The 21350-nt window shown below is 41.4% G+C and overlaps 1 protein-coding gene across 1 annotated transcript in view; it reads right to left on the bottom strand.

Annotated features, from left to right (window-relative positions):
* Positions 1 to 21350, bottom strand: part of LOC132820891 (cilia- and flagella-associated protein 44) — a 162042-nt gene that overhangs the window by 46881 nt on the left and 93811 nt on the right. The window contains exons 21-24 of the mRNA XM_060833249.1: positions 17233 to 17423; positions 13709 to 13880; positions 2526 to 2703; positions 277 to 723 (exon numbers count right to left, since the gene is read on the bottom strand). Of these exons, the coding sequence (XP_060689232.1) occupies positions 277 to 723; positions 2526 to 2703; positions 13709 to 13880; positions 17233 to 17423 (988 nt within the window). The remainder of the gene's footprint in view (positions 1 to 276; positions 724 to 2525; positions 2704 to 13708; positions 13881 to 17232; positions 17424 to 21350) is intronic.

Here is a 21350-nt window from a genome sequence, read left to right as displayed (position 1 = left end):
CTGATATTCAGAGCTACATCTCCACATCACTAATCATTAACAGATAATGTTTAATATCATACTAATGCCAGTGTTAGTGTAAGGTTAAGAATATTCAGCATAGGTCAGGCAGACTTTATTCCACATCATAAATATCAGCGGATGTTGTTTCAGACTGTCTGTAAAACCATCTGCTTTATAAAGGAGTCAAATTTACTTAGGTCAACTAAAATGCAATGCGTGTTTATACTCAGATTAACATGTTACTCTCTGTCATCATCACCATCTACAACATACCTTCTGCAGCACTGCAGTTTGCAAATACAAATTGGTTTTATTTTCAATGATTTTGATTTCGACCTCCAGCGGTGATGGTTCGATTGCAAAACTGTCTCTGGTTGAAGCAATGTTTTGTTCTAATTGTTGGCTTGTGCTGGTTTCTGATATATTCACAGTTTCAGATAATTTTGCTCCTTCACCAAACTGTTCAGATATCTTCTTGTTGGAACCATTTCTTTCCTTGAATTCCAGTAGTTTTTCATGGTCATACTGGAACTTCTTCTCAGGTGTTTCATCAGGGTACAGACTTGGGACAGTTGGAATGGGAAGACGTTGTGAAGGATCAAGCTTGGTCTGTATCAACCTCAACTCCTCAGTAAGACTGGTGATTTGTTTAATAATATTGACTTTTGTGTCACGAAGATAAACCACCTTCTCACTCATTGCAACTTTAAGTTCATGAATCTATAAAAGATTTTTAAAAACATCTTATTAGGTCATAGAATGCAAATAGAATACTCTAATAACTGTGTCTGTACATATTGTGTAATTATCCAAACGTAGGGTGAACACAAAAGCTGGGATATTATTATGAGTCATTAAACATGTCATATAAACATAGAAAATAGGAGTAGTAGTCTGTTTGGCTCCTCTAGCCTGTTCTGCCATCCAATGTGATCATGGCTGATCATCATACTCAGTACCCTGTTTCTGCTTTCTCCACGGATCCGTTGATTTCTTTGGCCCTAAGAACTAATTTAACTCCCTTTTGAAACATTCACTATTCTGGCCTCAAACACCTCTTGAGGCAGAAAACTTTAAAGGCTTACCACTCTCTGGGTGAAGAAATTTCTCATCTCCACCCCAAATGGCCAATCTGTATTATCAGTCTGTTACTCCTGAATCTGGACTCCCAAGTCATCAGCCTGTCTCATTCTGTTAGAATAATCTAGGTTTCTATGAGATCCCTCTCATTTACAACCTCAGTGAATACAGTCCTAGCTGATCCAGTTCCTCTTCGTATGTCAGTCCTGCCATCCCATTTCTTGTCAATTGCAAATTATAGGTTATAGGCATCCATCTCCCAGTGTGACTTCAGAAATATGCCAGATGATATAATTAAGTCCAATTGGCGATGACATTTAAGAGACACCCACAATTTAATGCTGGTTCTAAGGCCTGACTAAAAACTGGTACTACTCATTTAAATTACAGATTAAAAGAGATATGAAATATACAATTGTCACACTTAAAGGCTATATTATATCACATAATTAGCTCTGTATACATTTCTCAGTACTCTGTATTGTGCACAGAAAAGATGTCTTTAGCCACTTCAGTTAAAGTACAAGACAATATATACTTTTCCAATGAACCGTTGTCTCCTTTTAAGAAATTTACTGAAAATAAAAGTGCTACAGTGCTTTTAAAGAAAGCTCAACAAATTCTTGTATCGGGCGGTAAGTTGTCACTTAGTTGAGATTGACTATGAGTAGTGGGCAACCAAGTTGCCTGGACTTTGCTTTAGCCCAAGAGAAATCCCATAGTTTTCTTGAACTGGCCACAAATTTGTTCCGGCATATTTTGTCACTCTGAGATTGACGTGACTATGACAGAGTGGGAAGATGTTTGCACAATGCTTGAGATTGCAATGTTGACAGGAGATAAAGAGTTGATAAACTTGATAGACCTTCTCTTCTTTTCCTTTCAATGATTTTTGAGTTTTGTACTTAGATGCAACATTCCATTACACTAAGAGGCCAGCACCAACAAGGAATATGGCCAGGGTTCAAAGGCGAAAAGATTGTGAGATTTTTCACACCTCAAAAATTATGGGGAGGAATCCCAAATGTTTTTGAGGCAGGAAATCTAAGGTCAGACTAAAGATACACATAACAACAAAATTATAGTTTGGCAAACAGGGTGTGACTGTATGATTAGAACTGTTTGCTAACATAGAGTGTAAGTACTAAGGCAGTTGAGTCAAATGGTCAGCAGTTCATGCTGTTCCTGTTATGTGCACCTCTGCATTCAGAAGAAATTCCTTCTGTTGTCTTTGAACTCTATTGAGCTCCCTACAGCTCGGGGTGCAAACACAATTAAATAATTCATCAAACCAGAATGTTCAGCCACTTTTTATCCTACTGGGAAAATAGACTATCCTAAAGTTCTCACTTAGGAGTACATTAAATTCAACAGTGATCAACAAGCCCCTGTGGAAGAGGAGAACATGCATGGTACATAATAAATCCCATGCAAGTACATACCGCCTCCTCGAGGCGAACAAGCTGGTTCCTTTTCTTTTCTGCATTAATACGCAGGTGTTCTGGCACAGTGTAGTCTGCAGCGGTCTTTAACTTGAAATCTCCCATATTTTCCTGAGCTTCCTTAATTGCTGCCACATCATTTGGATCTTCGTAATTATCATCGGGTCTGCTCGCATAACTACAGAGAACAAAATAGGAGTGTAAATAATCCTTCAGTTGTTGACATTAGGCTTTTGACTTCTCACTCTACCCCTTCACCAACTAGAGGAACACTAGAACAGCTGGAGGCTAGCTAGTAGCTTGACTCTTTTCTATCAACCAACCATTATCATGGCAGACCTGTATTTCGACCCATTCCATATACCTAAACACTTTGACTAGCAAAGTCTTTAGAAACCACCCAACTGGTGGAGAGAACTAAAGCTTCAGAACAGCCAGGGGTTGGATGCAAGCTCCCTCCATGGGAAATATTTTAAAGAAACTGGGGTATCTTCATTATTTTCTGTTTTTATGGACAACCATTTTAATTCGTATCTATAGCAAGGAGCATCACAGAAGTATAGGTCGACATTGAAACAAAGATGATAATATTGTAGGAGACTAAAAGTCTGGTGAAGGAGATTTCAACAGCTTTTTAGGGGAGAAGAAAGGGGAAACTCTTGGGAAGGATGGCCACAACTTAGGCAGCATCCGAGGAGCAGGAGGATCAATGTTTCGGGCATAATTCCTGCTGAAGGGCTTTTGCCTGAACTGTCAATATTTCCTGTCCTCAGATACTGCCTGACCTGCTGTGCTTTTCCAGCACCACTCCAGTCTTGTCTCCACTGTTTTCACTCTCCTCTCCAGACAGAGTCTGCGTAATTGATAATAGAAAATATGGAAATAACAAATGAACAACACTTTTTTCTGACCTTCACTGCAATGCATATGAATAACATCCCCAAAACTGTAAATCAGAATTTTAAAAGGGGTAAAGAATTTAAACAATTACCAGGAAAATGGTGCTGAGAAAATTAATAGAACTTAATTCCAACACGTCTCTTGGTCCTTTTTACCTTATTCATTGATAGGATGTGGGAATCTTGGTTAGGGCAACATTTGTTGCTTAACCCTAATTGCCCTTGAGAAGATGCTGGTAAGATGCCTCTTCAACAGTTGCAACCCATTTGGTTTGGTAAACCTATAACAGCATGATTTTGGCTCAGTGACATTGCAGGAATGAGAATATATTTCTAAGTCAGAATGATGAATGGGTTGGAGGGGAACTTGTGAGTGATAGTGTTCCCCATGGATTGATGAACTTTATCTGAGATATTAAAATATATGGCTGTTGACACAGTAGAGGTATTTGTTTTAATTTTCTAAAATTCCATAGATTCTGGAAAATCAATAATGAGATTCCTCTAATCTAATTAAAAAAGGAAAGAGTCAGGACACAGGACAATATAGGTCAGTTAATCGAACATCTGTCATAACGAAAATGTTGGAATCTCCTATTAAGCATGCCAGAGCAGAGCACCTGGAAAATCTTAAAACGATCAAAATCAATATGATTTTATGGAAGGGAAATTGTGTTTGACTAACTTAGCTAGCAATTAGATAAAGAGAAACCTGTGCAATATACAATATTTAGAAAGCATTTACCACATTGCCACATCAAAAATTACTCTGCAAAATAAGAGATCATGGTATAGATGATAACAAATTAGCAAGGATAGAAGATTGGTCATGTTGCAGCTGTACAGTACATTGGTTAGGCCACATTTGGTATACAGCATTCAATTTCGGTCCCTGGTATAGGAAAGATGTTGTGAAACTTTGAAGATTTACAAGGATATTGCCAGGGTTGGAAGGTTTGAGCTAAAGGGAGAGGCTCAGTAGGCTGGAGCTATTTTCCCTGGAGCATTGGAGGCTGAGGGGTGACCTTATAGTGGTTTATAAAATCATGAGGGGCATGGATAAAGTGAATAGCCAAGGTCTTTTTCCTAGGGTAGGTGAGTCCAAACTGGAGAGTATAGGTTTAAGGTGAGAGGTGAAATATTTAAAAGGAACATAAGGGGCAACTTATTCATACAGAGATTGTGGTGCATGTACAGAATGAACTGCCAGAGGTAGTGGTGGAGGCTGGTACAATTACAACATTTAAAAGGCATTTGGATGGATGGATGAATAGAAAGGGTTTAGAAGGATATGGGCCAAATGCTGGCAAATTGGACTAGATTAACTTAGGATATTTAGTCGGCATAGAGGAGTTGGACCCAAAGGGTCTGTTTTCATACCGTATATCTTTATGATTCCATGACTCTATTAGTAAGCAACAAGTGGGCATAAATAGGTCATTTTTGGACTGGCAACACATGATCAATGTGCCACTGGTAGCAGTGTTATGACTTCCATTAGTGAGAACTTAGATAAATATTTTGAATGCAGGGACTGAATGTATGGGGTTTATAAATTTGCTGATGATACAAAGAGAAGTAAGAAAGTAAAATTACATGGTCACTTTCAAAAGGATGTTTTGTCTTATAAAAAAGATTAGAACCGGTTGTGGGGGGGTGTCACAGTTTAAAAGTAACAGGTCTATCATTTAGGATAGATAAAGGAGGAATTTTCCCTCTAAGCAAGTCATGACTCTTTGGGACCCATTTCCCACAGAACAGTGGAGGCAGGGTAAGTGATTATTTTAACACAATGGTAGATTGGTTTCCCTTATTCCTGAAAATTTAAAGGTGATCAAGAGTAAGAAGAAAAATGAAATTGAAACTACAATCAGATTGGTGACGATGTTGTCAACTGATTGAGCAGCTGAAAGGCCTAATGCAGCTCGTACTATATATGCTTATATGCACAATGCACAAGTCGATTAGAAGAACGAGAGAAAGTCAGACAAAAATATAAAATCAGACAGGCAATGTTTCTTCAGGAATTTAGAAAGAAAAATTAACAAAGTAAGTGTTTGTCCTGTAGGAAATGAGTCCAGGGAAATATTAGTGCAAGATAAGGAAGTAGCAGATAAAATGAACAGATAATCCGTGTCAATCTTCCCTCATCTTCTGCCCCAGGAGCTTACAACCATATGCCTTAACATAGAATTCGCCAGCCTCCAAATCTCCCCATCCTCTCCTCTCATCTCACCCCCACCCCACCCCACCCCACCCCCTTAACCTGACCCTACCTGTGAACCTTCCTTCCCACCTATCTGTCCCACCCTTCATACTGACCAATCATAGCAACCTCCAACCTGCATCCAGCTATCACCATCCCACCCACCTTTCCCCCAGCTCTGCCCTCCCATTTATTTCTCAGCTCCCTTCCTTCCTCCCCCCCCCACCCCCCAATCCTGATGAAAGGACTCCCCTTCCCCTCTGATGCTGCTTGACCTACTGTGCTTTTTCCAGCTTGTCTTTATCTACTCTCCAGAATCAGACAAGCTTTAAAGAGACAGAAAGTGAGTTACTCGCTGCAGTATTCTTAGCTTCTGATCCTCCAGAATCTGCAGTTCTCACTAATAGCAAGTATTCAAGAAAGCAAATAAAATATTATCGTTTATTGCAAGAGAAACTGAGTGAAAGAGTAGGGAGGTGATGGTTCAGTGATTTAGCATACTGGTGAGACCTATACTGTGTATAGCACTAGTTACTGTATTGTACTTGTTGGAAGTTGTTCAAGGAAGTTTACTTGACTAATACCTGGAAGAGCGGATTGCCTTGTGAGAAAAGGCTATACAGACTAAGCCTGTATCCTCTGGAGTTTAGAAGTGTCAAAGGTGACTTAATTTAAATATATAAGATCATGAGGGGGATCTGACCAGGTGGATGATGAAAGGAAGAATCTAGAGTTAGGAGTCACTGTTTAAGAATAAGAGGTCACCCATTTCAGACAGAGATGGATGGGGGGTTGGTGAAGATTTCTTTGGTAAGGTTGAGAATCTTTGGAATTCTCTTCCCCAAGCATTAGTTTAGTTATTCATGTGTAGGATGTGGGTGTTGCTGGCTAGCCAACATTTAATGCCCATTTGTGGTTGCCCTTGAGAAGGTGGTGGTGAGCTGCCTTCTGAACCACTGCAGTCCATCTACTGTGAGTTACCCCACAATGGCATTAGGGAAGGAATTCCAAGATTTTGACCCAGCAACGATGAAGGAACAACCAAATATTTTCAAGTCAGAATGGTGAGTAGCTTGGAGGGTTACTGCAAGTGGTGGTGGTCCCATATATCTGCTGCCCTTGTCCTTCTAGATGGAAATGGTTGTGGGTTTGGAAGGTGCTGTCTGAGGATCTTTGGTGAATTTGGCAGTGCATCTTGTAGATAGTACATACTCCTGCTACTGAGCATCCAGGGGGGAGAAAATGAATGCTTGTGGCTGTAGTACCAAGCAAGCAGGCTACTTTGTCTGGCTGGTGTCAAGCTTCTTGAGTGTTGTTGGGGCTGCACTCATCATACTCCTGACTTGTAGCTTTTAGATGGTGGACAGGCTTTAAAGAGTCAGAAAGTGAGTTACTCGCTGCAGTATTCTTAGCTTCTGACCTGCTCTTGTTTATGGTTGAAATCAGATCAGCCATGATCTTATTAAATGGCAGATTCAGAGTCAAAGGGTCAATAGCCTGTTCTTGTTCCTTGTTTGTATGTGCAATGCAATTTGATAGAGCACTTAAGAATCAATCACAAAGTCCTAGGCCTGTGATCAGATATAAATCAAATAATTTAAGGACAGCAGGTTCTTTCCCTGAAGGACAATGAACTAGATGGATTTTTGTACAAGAATCTAGTATTTTATTGATACCAATGGTGATACTAGTTTTTATATCAAGCTTACTTAACTGATTATAAAATCTCCAGCTGTTATGATACGAATTAAATTCTTAACCTTGTGATTACATATCCAGACCACTGGTGTAGTTGAATAATCACATTGCTATCATAGCAGGTGCCTACTCTCGCAGAACTTTAATCTGTGTTTGTAAAATAAGATGTTAGCAGAGTATGTGTGTTGATACTGAGATAGTTCTGAGAATGTGCCTAATTAAGCACAGTGTGGTGAGCTCAGTGCTAAATCTTTAATGCTGTGACAGCCGCTTTTGTAATGAAAGTGTGTATATTGAGGTCTGCAGCACAGTCATAAATTCTTTGGAATTTATTCAGACTACTGTCACTGAGTCAGAAGGTATCAGATTACAGTTGGCAATCTCCAGCTGGTGAATTTGAAATGTCTATTTCTGTGTTCTCTAATGTTCAAACTTTGCCAGAGAATAAGATGATCACAGAGTCATTTTAATAATATCTTCATTGGCATCTTTTGGCAAATTCATCATCTTAACAGCAAAATACTGTCATGAATGATGAGAATGGATGATACCTAGTCATGTTGAAAGCACATGAAGAAGCTCAATATTAATTTACAGGTAATTCCATTAATCATCCAAGGCTTATCATTTAATACAAACCAATTACTAAAAAGGAAAGCAACTGTTACCGATTCAATCATTACAACAACACTAACTCCCATCTGCACATCAACATGAATGGAGCAAATCAGCACAAGACTTCAGTGGTACATGATCAAATAAGAGCATGAACAGGAGTAGGCCATTCAGATCATCAAGGCTGCCCAAGCATTCAATACATCATAGGTGATCAAACGCTTCAATACATTTTACTCACCTCATCCCCATAAACCCATATACCAGCTAATCAGAAAACTATCAATCTCCGCTTTAAATATACTCATTTTTTGTTGGGTACATATTCAAAAACAAAAGTCCGTCAAACGTGATTTCCCATTTGCTGAATATGCCCAATCAGATCATTGTCAACTGGTGTATATTTATCCTACTAATTACAACAGATTCTAGGAGGAGGTGAGGACTGTAGATGCTGGAGAGTGTAGTGCTGGAAAAGCTTAGCAAATAACAGATTCTAGTATTTTTCATACTACTGAGAGAGCTAACAGATTTGTGGTCCCCTGGTTTCTCTCTTTATTTCTTAAATAGTGGGCTGACGATTGCTACTTTCTGGTTTGCAGGAATCATTCCACAAGCTATAGAATATCACCAACGCGTTGACTATCTCAAAAACCACCTCCACTTCAACATTCTGGGTCTGCAGATCATCAGATCCTGGGGATTTAACATGTTTCTGCCCCATTAATTTCTCCAATACAATTGTTTTATGAATGCTAATTTCCTTCAACTCCCTATTTTCCCAAGTCACTTAATCTTTAGTTCTCGGAGATTTCTAGTATCTTCCTCATGAAAACAGACACAAAAGAATAATTTAGCTTCTCTACCATTTCTCTATTTCCAATTATAAATCCTCCTGACTTTGTCCATAATGGATGCACATTCGTTTTATATAACTACAGCAGCTTTTTACAGTCTATGTTTTTTGATAGATTGCATTCATATTCGAGTTTCCTTTTCCTTGTCAGTTTCTTGGTCCTCCTTTGCTGTATTCTATACAGCTCCCATTCATCAGAATTACAACCTTGACTAGCAACTTTACAAGCCTTGTCTATGAACTTTCCACAATTCTGGTCTTCCTTTGTTAATTGCAGTTTACTGACCTTTCTTTAAAAAAAAACAAGGGTTTTTGCATTTTAAAGAATGTATAGTTTCTGTAAGTCAGTCTTATTTCATTAAAGACTATCCATTGCCAATGTGCAGTCATGCCTTTTATTGTATTTCCTCAATCTACCTCAGCTAATTGTGCCTCATTCCTTCATAATAGGCCTTGTTCAAATTTAACACCCTTCCTTCAGAATAAACTACCTCGCAGTCAAAATGTAAAATTCTACCATTTTGTGTTCACTCATCCCTAAACGTTCTTTTCCAATAGGGTTGTTAATTAGCCCTTTTTTATTCCATAATACCAGATCTAAAGTAGCATGTCCTCTTTCTGCCTCTTCAGCATACTGCTCTAGAAAACCATTTCTAAGATACTCTAGAAACCTTTCTACCACAGCTTTAGACCTTAATTGGTTTTCCCAGTCTACATGCAGATTTAAGTCACCCATGATTACTATGTTGTCCATTCTACACAATCCTCTCATCTTCTAATTAATAACATACCACACACTGCTATTTGGTGGCCTATAGGTAGCTGCAACCAATGTCTGTTGTCCCTTGCTGTTTCTTAGCATCAAACAGATTCCACACATTTTGTTCTTATGATCTGAGATCCATCCTCACCAATGTACTGATCCCATCCCTTATTACCAGTGCAGCTCCACCTCCTTGCCTCTCCTCCTTGAATGTCAAATATTCTGTAATATTCAGTTTCCATTCGTGGTCACCATCCAGCCATGTTTCTGTAACAGCACTTAGATCATGCCTACTTATATCTACTTAGGTCTCTAGACTGTCAGTTCTTGTTGTGAATGTTGTAGCATTCAGATCAAGTGCCTTTTGAAATCATTCCACTTTAGGAATGCATCCAATGCTCAGCATAGTTTCTCCTCATTTCTAGCTTCCCCAGCATCTTTTCAATTTCCTGTTACCAACTTATTTCCTTCCAGTTGTTACCCTCACTGCTTCCTATCCCAAGACAGACTAGATTAAATCCACCCCAACAGTATTGGCAAGAAAGGATATCAGTCCCAGTTCTGTCAAGATGTAAATTGTTTTGTTTGTATAGGTCCCATCTGCCCCGATACCAATTCCTCAGAAATCTGATGCTCTCCTTCCTACACCAGTTCTCCAGTATATTTTCAACCAATCATTCTTATGTTCACTGCACACAGCACTGGGAACAACCCTGGAATGACTACTCTTGAGGTCCTTGGTGACTCAGTGCTTAGCATTGCTAGCTCACAGTGCCAGGGATCCAAGTTCAATTCCAGCCTTGGGAGAGTGTCTGTCTGTGTGGAGTCTGCATATTTCTCCGTGTCTGCATGGCCTTCTGTTTCTTCCCACAATCCAAAATTGTGCAGGTTAGGTGGAATGGACAAGCTAAATTGCCTGTAATGTCCAGGCTAGCCACGGTAAATGCAGGGTTGTGGGAATAAGGTGAGGTGGCTGGGACTGGGTGGGATGCTCTTCGGAGGGTCGGTGCAGACCCAATGCACTGTAGGGCGCATGTGTTTTTTAATTTTGTTCCTAAATCCCTGAAATCAGTTTTCCAGACCCTATTCCTATCTATGTCATTGTAGGCCATGATTTCTGGCTGATCTCCCTTCCCCAGAAGGAGTTTTTTTTTAGATTAGATTAGATTAGATTTACAGTGTGGAAACAGGCCCTTCGGCCCAACAAGCCCACACCGACCCGCTGAAGCGCAACCCACCCATACCCCTACATTTACCCCTTACCTAACACTACGGGCAATTTAGCTTGACCAATTCACCTGACCCGCACATCTTTGTGACTGTGGGAGGAAACCGGAGCACCCGGAGGAAACCCACGCAGACACGGGGAGAACGTGCAAACTCCACACAGTCAGTCGCCTGAGTCGGGAATTGAACCCGGGTCTACAGGCGCTGTGAGGCAGCAGTGCTAACCACTGTGCCACCGTGCCGCCCACCGTGCCCCCAGTTCCTGCAGTAGTTCCATGATATCCTTGATCCTGACACTCGGGAGGTAACATACTCTCCTGACATCACATTTAATGCCCTGTAAACTCCTGTGTGATCCTCTGAATATGGAATCCCCTATAACTGTGCTCTTCCATTCCTGTTCCTCTGTACAGTCAAATTGTCTATGGTGCCACGGATTTACTTCTGGCTGCCACTCTTCCGAGGAAACCATCACCCTCACTACTTTCCAAAATGGAAAACAATTAGCAAATAGAATCTGATATGAAACACATTGCAAAATAATAGAACAGAGGATTAAGAGTTTGGTAAATATTGAGTTTTTTTATTCTTTCATGAAATGTTTATGTTGCTGTCAAGGCAGTTGCCATTCCCTTAACTGTCTTAAACTTTGTAACTTGCTTGCCCATTTTCGAGAATAGTCAAGAGCCAAACTCACCGCTGTGGGTCTGGAGTCTCTTGTTGGTTAGACTAGGAAAGATGGCAGATTTCCTTCTCTAAAGGGTGAATTAGATGTGATTTTACAACAGATAGGCCTTGTGGTTCAACTCATCCACACTGCCAGGTTTCCAAAACTGAACTAGTCCCATCTACCTGCTTTTGGCCTAGATCCCTCTGAACCTTTCTTACACATGTACCTGTCCAAACGTTTTTTAAGTATTGTAATTGTACTCACCTCTCCCACTTCCTCTGGCAGCTCGTTCTATATATGCACCATCCTCTGTGTGAAAAAGTTGGCCTTCAAGTCCCTTTTAAATCTTTCCCCTCTCACCTTAAACCGCTGCCTTCTAGCTTTGGATTCTTTTATCCATAGAAAAAGTCCTTTGCTATTCACCCTATCTATGCCCCTCATGATTTTATAAACTCTATAAGGTCACCCCTCAGCCTCCAACACTCCAGGGAAAGCAGCCCCAACTCTATCCTACCTTTCCCTATAACTCAAACTCTCCAGTCGTGGTAACATCCTTGTGAATTCTTTTGTGTATTATCTAGTTTAATAACATCCTTTCTCTAGCAGGGCGAACAGAATTGTATGCAGTTTTTTTAAAAGTGGCCTCACCAATGTCTTGAACAGCTGCAACATGGCATACCAACTATGCTCAATGCATTGACCAATGAAGATAAGCACACCAAACACTTTCTTCACCACTGTGTCTGCTTGCAGCTTCACTTTCAAGGAACAATGAACCTGCACCACTAGGTCACTCTGTTCAACAACACCCTGCAGAACCCACCCATTAACTGTGTAAATCCTGGTCACTATTACTCAGACTAGTTATATTCCAGGTTTATTAATTGAATTCATAGTCATAGACTCATAGAGATGTACAGCATGGAAACAGACCCTTCAATCCAACCTGTCCATGCCGACCAGATGTCCCAACCCAATCTAGTCCCACCTGCCAGCACCCGGCCCATATCCCTCCAAACCCTTCCTATTCATATACCTATCCAAATGCCTCTTAGATGTTGCAATTGTACCAGCCTCCACCACACCCTCTGGCAGCACATTCCATACCCGCACCACCCTCTGTGTGAAAAAGTTGCCCCTTAGGTCTCTTTTATATCTTTCCCCTCTCACCCTAAACCTATGCCCTCGACTTCTGGACTCCCTAACCCCAGGGCAAAGACTTTGTCTATTTACCCTATCCATGCCCCTCATAATTTTGTAAACCTCTATAAGGTCACCCCTCAGCCTCCGACACTCCCAGGGAAAATAGCCCCAGCCTGTTCAGCCTTTCCTCATAGCTCAAATCCTCCAACCCTGGCAACATCCTTGTAAATCTTTTCTGAACCCTTTCAAGTTTCACAACATCTTTCCAATAGGAAGGAGACCTGAACTGCATGCAATATTCCAACAGTGGCCTAACCAATGTCCTGTACAGCCACAACATGACCTCCCAACTCCTGTACTCAATACTCTGGCCAATAAAGGAAAGCATACCAAACACCGTCTTCACTATCCTATCTACCTGCGACTCCACTTTCAAGGAGCTATAAACCTGCACTCCAAGGTCTCTGTTCAGCAACACTCCCAAGGACCTTACCATTAAATGTATAAGTCCTGCTAAAATTTGCTTTCCCAAAATGCAGCACTTCGCATTTATCTGAATTAAACACCATCTGCCACTTCTCAGCCCATTGGCCCATCTGGTCAAAATCCTGTTGTAATCTGAGGTTACTTTCTTCACTGTCCACTACACCTCTAATTTCGGTGTCATCTGCAAATTTACTAACTGTACCTCTTATGCTCGCATCCAAATCATTAATGTAAATGACAAAAAAGTAGAGAACCCACCACCGATCCTTGTGGCACTCCACTGGTCACAGGCCTCCAGTCTGAAGGATTTGAACTCACGTGCCTGAAGCATTACACTGAGCGATTGGATTATATAACCACCACACCACCACCACCCCATTAAGAAGCAGCTCAATAAAGAGCAGTGAAGTTAAGAGATGGAAAGGTTTAGGGAGGGAGTTCCGGAGTTTAGGACACAGGTGGTTGAAGACATGACTACCAATATTGGAATTAAGGAACTCAAGGAGTAACATGGAATACACCTACAAGTCGATATATTTTACAGTTCTGCTTTCTTTAATACCCTCATAGAAAAGCAAAAATATTTAAATAGTTTAAAGAAACAAAGAAAAAACCCTCACAGCTGTTTCCATTCGTTTTTCCTCTGGTCAATTTTGATTTTTGCTTTCTCTGAATTGTTTATCAGTCTTTCAACTTGCCGCAATCCAGCAGTCACTTTTGCTTGTGGATGTTGTGTACCTTTCAACAGATGGACATCCAAGTCCTGTTCTGCAGTCTCTTCCTTATCAATGCCTAAAGGAAAGAGAGCAGTGATTAATCAGAAATTAAGTTGTTGTACCCATTCTTTCGCGCAAAAGCTACAACTGAAAACGTAGGATACCATTAACAGCAGTTCACAAGGCCTTTAGTGGTAATAGAACATAGAACATAGAACAGTACAGCACAGAACAGGCCCTTCAGCCCACAATGTTGTGCCAACTACTGATCCTCATGTATGCACCCTCAAATTTCTGTGACCATATGCATGTCCAGCAGTCTCTTAAATATCCCCAATGACCTTGCTTCCACAAGTGCTGCTGGCAACGCATTCCATGCTCTGTGTAAAGAGCCCACCTCTGACATCCCCTCTATACTTTCCTCCAACCAGCTTAAAACTATGACCCCTCGTGTTAGCTATTTCTGCCCTGGGAAATAGTCTCTGGCTATCAACTCTATCTATGCCCCTCATTATTTTGTATACCTCAATTAGGTCCCCACTTCTCCTCCTTTTCTCCAATGAAAAAGGTCCGAGCTCAGTCAACCTCTCTTCATAAGATAAGTCCTCCAGTCTAGGCAGCATCCTGGTAAACCTCCTCTGAACCCTCTCCAAAGCAGCCGCATCTTTCCTATAATAGGGCGACCAGAACTGGACGCAGTATTCCAAGTGCGGTCTAACCAAAGTTTTATAGAGCTGCAACAAGATCTGACAACTCTTAAACTCAATACCCCTGTTAATAAAAGCAAAACACCATATGCTTTCTTAACAACCCTGTCCATTTGGGTGGTCATTTTAAGGGATCTATGTACCTGCACACCAAGATCCCTCTGTTCCTCCACACTGTCAAGAATCCTATCCTTAATCCTGTACTCAGCTTTCAAATTCGACCTTCCAAAATGCATCACCTTGCATTTATCCAGGTTGAACTCTATCTGCCACCTCTCAGCCCATCTCTGCAACCTGTCAATATCCCACTGCAGCTTACAACCGCCCTCTATATTGTCAACGACACCTCCAATCTTTGTGTCGTCTGCAAACTTGCTGACCCATCCTTCAATCCCCTCATCCAAGTTATTAATAAAAATTACAAACAGTAGAGGCTCAAGGACAGAGCCCTGTGGAACACCACTCACCACTGACTTCCAGGCAGAATATTTTCCTTCTACTACCACTCGCTGTCTTCTGTTGGCCAGCCAATTCTGTATCCAGACAGCTATGTTCCCCTGTATCCCATTTCTCCTGACCCTCTGAATGAGCCTATCATGGGGAACCTTATCAATGTCTTACTGAAGTCCATATACACCACATCCACAGCTCGACCCTCATCAACCTTTCTAGTCACATCCTCAAAGAACTCAATAAGGTTTGTGAGGCATGATCTACCCCTCACAAAGCCATGCTGACTGCATTTAATCAAACCATGCTCTTCCAGATGGTTATAAATCCTAATCCTCAGAATCCTTTCTAACACCTTGCAAACGAAGACGTGAGACTTACTGGTCTGTAATTGCCGGGGATTTCCCTATTTCCTTTCTCGAAGAGAGGAATTACTTTTGCCTGTCTCCAGTCCTCAGGTACAACTCCAGTGGAGAGCGAGGATGCAAAGATTTTCGCAAGTGGCGAAGCAATTGCATTTCTCGTTTCCCAAAGCAGCCGAGGACAAATCTGGTCTGGCCTGGCGACTTGTCAATCTTAATGTTTGACAAAATTTTCAGCACATCAGCTTTCTCTATCTCTATCCATTTCAGCATGCACACCTGCTCTTCAAAGGTTTCATTCACTACAAAGTTTGTTTCTTTCGTAAAGACATAAGCAAAAAACTCATTTAGGGCTTCCCCTACCTCCTCAGATTCCACACACAAATTCCCTATGCTATCCCTGATTGGCCCTACTCTTTCTTTGACCATTCTCTTATTCCTCACAGAAGTGTAAATGCCTTTGTGTTCTCCCTAATCCATTCTGCCAAGCCTTTCTCGTGCCCCTTCCTGGATCTCCTCAGACCATTTTTGAGCTCCTTCCTCATCTGCCTGTAATCCTGTAGAGCTGAGCTTGACCCTAGCTTCCTCCACCTTATGTAAGTTACCTTCTTCCTTTTGACGAGAAGCTCCACCGCTCTCATCATCCAAGGTTCCTCTATCTTACCCCTTCTTGCCTGTCTCAGAGGGTCATATTTATTCATCACTCGCAACAACTGTTCCTTAAACAGTCTCCACTGTTAAAATGTCTATAGTGCCTTTACCATGGAACAATTGCTCCCAGTCCATGCTTCCTAACTCATGTCTAATCGTATCATAGTTCCCTCTTCCCCAATTAAATATTCTCCCATTTTGCCTAATCCTCTCCTTCTCCATAGCTATGTAGAATGTGAGGCAGTTGTGGTCACTATCACCAAAATGCTCCCTCACCACAAGATCTGATACCTGCCCTGGCTCGTTTCCGAGCACCAAGTCTAGAATGGTGTTTCCCCTCATTGGCCTGTCAACGTACTGAGTTAGGAAACTCCTGAACACACCTTTCAAAAACAGCTCCATTCAAATTTTCTGCTTGAAGGAGGTTCCAATCAATATTGGGAAAGTTAAAGTCACCCATTACAACAACTCTCCCACGTCCAGACTTATCCAAAATCTGCCGACCTATGCTTTCTTCAATCTCCCTGCTGCTATTGAGGGGCCTGTAGTAAACCCTTAACGAGATGACTGGTCCCTTGCTGTTCCCAATTTCCACCCATACTGACTCGGTAGGCAGATCTCCCTCGACAATGGAAGCTTCTGTAGCTGTGATACACTCTCTGATTAGAAGTGCTACACCTCTCCTCTTTTTCCCCCCCTCCCTATTCTTTTTAAATGCTCTAAACCCTGGAACATCCCGCAACCATTCCTGTCTCTGTTATGGCCACAATATCATAGCACCAGGTAATCTGGGCCCATCAAGATGGAGAATTGGAAAAAGTGGCAACCTTTGTTTCCTAACAAAAAGGTTGCTGCAGAAAAGAAACCACACTCACCAAAGCAAATCAATGCCACATTAACTACAAAGTTAGAATCTTCAAAAACAGCACATTGATGCTGGAATCAGGTTTGGAACATAAATGTTCTGTATATGATAGATTAGCTTCACTTAAACAAGGCTTAGGCTAGCATGATTATTCTTGATGGGAAAGGGAGTTGAAAGAAGAAGTAGGGAAAAACAAAGAAGCAGAAACCAAAGGATTGAGCATACATGTAAAGAAAAACCAGAAGCAGATTTGATTAATTTGTATCTAAACATATCAAGTGTTGCGATTAAAACTAGTTAGCAAATTGCTGTGGTGTATCATATAATTCATTAAGGCCATTGTTTCAATTTAAGCAGAATAGAGTCACTGAACATTTCTTGAAAAGAGATTACCTGTTGTTTTGCTTTCCTTAAAAAGGTTCTCTTTGCTTTTCTGGTCAACCTGTATCAGGCTCTTCCTCAACATGTCAATCTTCAACTGGTGATACTTTTCAGACAAGGATGTTACCCGGTAGGTTGATACCTTATGGTCACTTTCAAAGCAATGCACAACGATCAAGTCAAACTCCACTGCATTTCGAAATCTGTGGGAATACCAACAGCTAATTTGACATTATTTCTTAAAATTGAGGCATCTAACTGTCTTTTATTAATGTGTCATAGGGTCATACAGCATGGAAACAGATTCTTCGTTCCAACTCGACCATGCTGACCAGGTTTCCCAAACTAAATTAGCCACACTTTCCTACGTTTGGCCCATATTCCCCTGTGTCTTTCCCATTCATGTACCTTTCCAAGTGCTTTTTATACATTGTAACTGTACCTGCATCCACCATTTCCTCTAGCAGTTCATTCCATGTAAGAACCACCCTCTATGTGAAACAGTTGCCCCTCAGATCCCTTTTAAATCTTACTCCTCTCACCTTAAAATTATGTCCCTTAGTTTTGAACTTCCCTACCCTGGGGAAAACACCTTTGTTATTCACCTTACCTATGCCCCACATAGTCTGACAAAGGACTCCCCCGAACCTCCTATGCTTCAGGTGAAACCGTCCCACCCTATCTAGCCTCTCCTTACAACTCAAACCCTCCAATCCCAGTAATATTCACCTAAATCTTCCCTGCATGCTTTCCAATTTAATAATATCCTTCCCATAGCAGAGCAACCAGAACTGTACTCCAAAGGTGGCCTCACTAATGTCCTGTACAGCTGCAACATGATGATCCGATTCCTATATTCAGTGTCCTGACCAATGAAGGCAAGCATGTCAGACGTCTCCTTCATCACCCCGTCTGCCTGTGACGTCATTTTCAAGAAACTATGCATCTGAACCCTTAGGTGTTGCTGAGCTCTCTGTGTGTAACTCCTGCCCTTGCTCGTCTTACCAACATGCAGCACCTCGCATTTATCTAAATTAAACTCCATCTAACATTCCTTAGCTTATTGGTACAATTGGTTGAGATCCTGTTGTACTCTTAGATAATCTTCTTTACCGTCCACTATACCACCAATTCTAAAGTCATAAAGTCATAGAAACAGACCCTTCGGTCCAACTTGTCCATATCGACAAGATATCACAACCCAATCTAGTCCCACCTGCCAGCACCTCGCCCATATCCCTCCAAACTCTTCCTTTTCATATACCCTTCCAAATGCCTTTTAAATGTTGCAATTGTCCCAGCCTCCACCACTTCCTCTGGCAGCTCATTACATACACATACCATCCTCTGTGTGAAATAGTTGCCTCTTAGGTCTCTTTTATATCTTTCCCCTCTCACCATAAACCTATGCCCTCTAGCTCTGGACTCACCCACATCAGGGAAAAGACTTTGTCTATTTATCCTCCTATATCTCTCATGATTGTATAAACCTCCATGAGATCACCCCTCAGCCTCTGACTCCCCAGGGAAAACAGCCCCAGCCTATTCAGCCTCTCCCTATAGCTCAAATACTCCAATCCTGGCAAAATCCTTGTAAATCTTTTCTGAACCATTTTAAGTTTCACAACACCTTTTCAATAAGAAGGAGACCAGAATTGCACGCAATATCCCAACACTGGCCTAACCAATGTCCTGTATAGCCGCAACATGACCTCCCAACTCCTGTACTCAATATTCTGACCAATAAAGGAAAGCAAACCAAACGCCTTCTTCACTATTTGATAAGGGTTGATTTCTGGTAATCATATGATATTGTTTAATGATAATTCTTCGAGGAGAAAGTGAGGTCTGCAGATGCTGGAGATCAGAGCTGAAAATGTGTTGCTGGAAAAGCGCAGCAGGTCAGGCAGCATCCAAGGAACAGGAAATTTGACGTTTCGGGCATAAGCCCTTCATCAGGAATGGTGATAATTCTTGATAATGATAATTCTTGTCAAGCACATGACTCCAATCTCTGTAAGAATAAAGAAATCCCCTATGAAAGACAGGATTGGCCTTTCAAAATGACATCCCAGGAACAAATCAGGAGATAATAAGAAGGAATTCCACAAATTTTGGTACCATACATCAAGAGCATTTCCGGACTGACAGCCAGACTACTGCAACCACTAGGACTCATAACAGCACACAAACCAACAGCCACTCTCAGACAACAACTCACCAGAACGAAGGACCCGATACCCAGCATGAGTAAAACCAATGTAGTGTACAAAATCCCATGCAAGGACTGCACAAAACAGTACATAGGACAAACAGGAAGACAGCTAACGATCCGCATCCATGAACATCAACTAGCCATGAAACAACACGACCAGCTACCCTTAGTAGCCACACACGCAGATGACAAGCAACATGAATTCGACTGGGACAACACTACTATTATAGGACAAGCCAAACAGAGAACAGCCAGGGAATTCCTAGAGGCATGGCACTTATCCACAAATTCAATAAATAATCACATCGACCTGGACCCAATATAGCGGCCACTGCAACGGACAGCTGGAACTGACAATCGGAAGTTGCAGATTCAAACCATTACAAATGCCGGAGGAAAGATCACAGAAGCGCTTCACAGGAGGCTCCCAAGCACTGAGGACGTCACCTAGACAGGGGACAAAATGTCTGCAACATGAATTCCCAGCTCGGCAAACAGAACCACAACAATGAGCCAAGATTTCCATATATAAGAGATGGAGCAGAGGCTGCCACAGTCTGACCGGTGATAGATGACTGTGAAGGAGAAAGTGATTAACTATGATTCTGGACAGAACTTGGGTGGCACGGTGGCTCAGTGGCTAATACTGCTGCCTCACAGCGCCAAGGACTCGGGTTTGATTCCAGACTCAGGCGACTGTCTGTGTGGAGTTTGCACATTCTCCCCGTGTCTGCATGGAATTTCTCCAGGTGCTCCAGTTTCCTTCCACAGCCTAAAAATGTCCAGGCCGTGGAAAATACAGGATTACAGGGATAAGGTATGGAGCAGCTGTGGTGGGATGCTCTTTGGGGGTCAGTGTGGATTCGATGACCCAAATGGCCTGCTTCCGCTTTGTAGGGATTCTATGAATCGCTGATTCTTGAAAGGAGTAGGAGAACAGTGCCCATCATCCTAATTCACATTGCTGTATGTGCAACCTATACGTAAATTGAATGCTAAATTGACCAGTATTATAGAAGCTGTTATATTTGAAATGGAATTAGTTGGATATGAATACTCTGCCACATTCTGAGATGTTAAGAGCAGTACATAATGCAAGTTTGTTCTTTTTCTTACTCAAGTACTGTTATTAAAATGTTACCAAATTCTGTAAAATACCACTGCTACGTATTGTTACTGCAACACACATAAACAGGAGCAGCCTACCTAGTCACTCAAGCTTGGTCCAACATTCAATGAAATCATATGTCAACTGTTACTTATCTCCATAAACACATCTTTGACCCATATCCTGATTACCATTATAGAAGTCATTGCCACTCTCTGAATAAAGTTCCAAACACTATTTGTGCACAGAATATAATTCTGAAAGGTTTTCTCTGGAAAGCTTTGAGCAGTTAATCAACTGTTGATTAACTATTTGGATACTAATTTTTATTTTATTGCCAATCTGAAGATTTGCAAGAAGAAGCACAGGACAGTTCTTGGTTGCGATCGAAGGGTTGCACAGGCTGTCCTGAAGGAACAAGGGAAACTGGATCAGGAGTAGAGTATTCAGCCTTTTGAGCTTGCTCTGCCATTCAGCTAGATCATGGCTGATCTTCTACTCAACTCCAGTTTCTCACTCTATTCCCAAAAGACTTAGTCTCATAAAGCAACATTGTAAGTTACCATTTCATACATCAAAAAACTTTACATTTTAATGTGGAAGCAAAATACCACAAGTTACCTTTAATGCAGCTACTTTTTAAGAAATCTCACAGACAATCAAATACTTAAATAACGAGTTAGAGTCAGAGAGTCTGACAGCACAGAGACAGGCACTATGGCCCAAGCTGGTTGACAAAAATGTCCATTCACTCTAACCCCTTTTCTCTGCACCTGGCCCCTATCCTTCTAAACTTTTTCTATCCAT

The sequence above is a fragment of the Hemiscyllium ocellatum genome, chromosome 12 (assembly GCF_020745735.1).
Source record: "Hemiscyllium ocellatum isolate sHemOce1 chromosome 12, sHemOce1.pat.X.cur, whole genome shotgun sequence".
Taxonomy (NCBI): domain Eukaryota; kingdom Metazoa; phylum Chordata; class Chondrichthyes; order Orectolobiformes; family Hemiscylliidae; genus Hemiscyllium; species Hemiscyllium ocellatum.
This window is presented reverse-complemented; position numbering and strand designations above follow the sequence as displayed.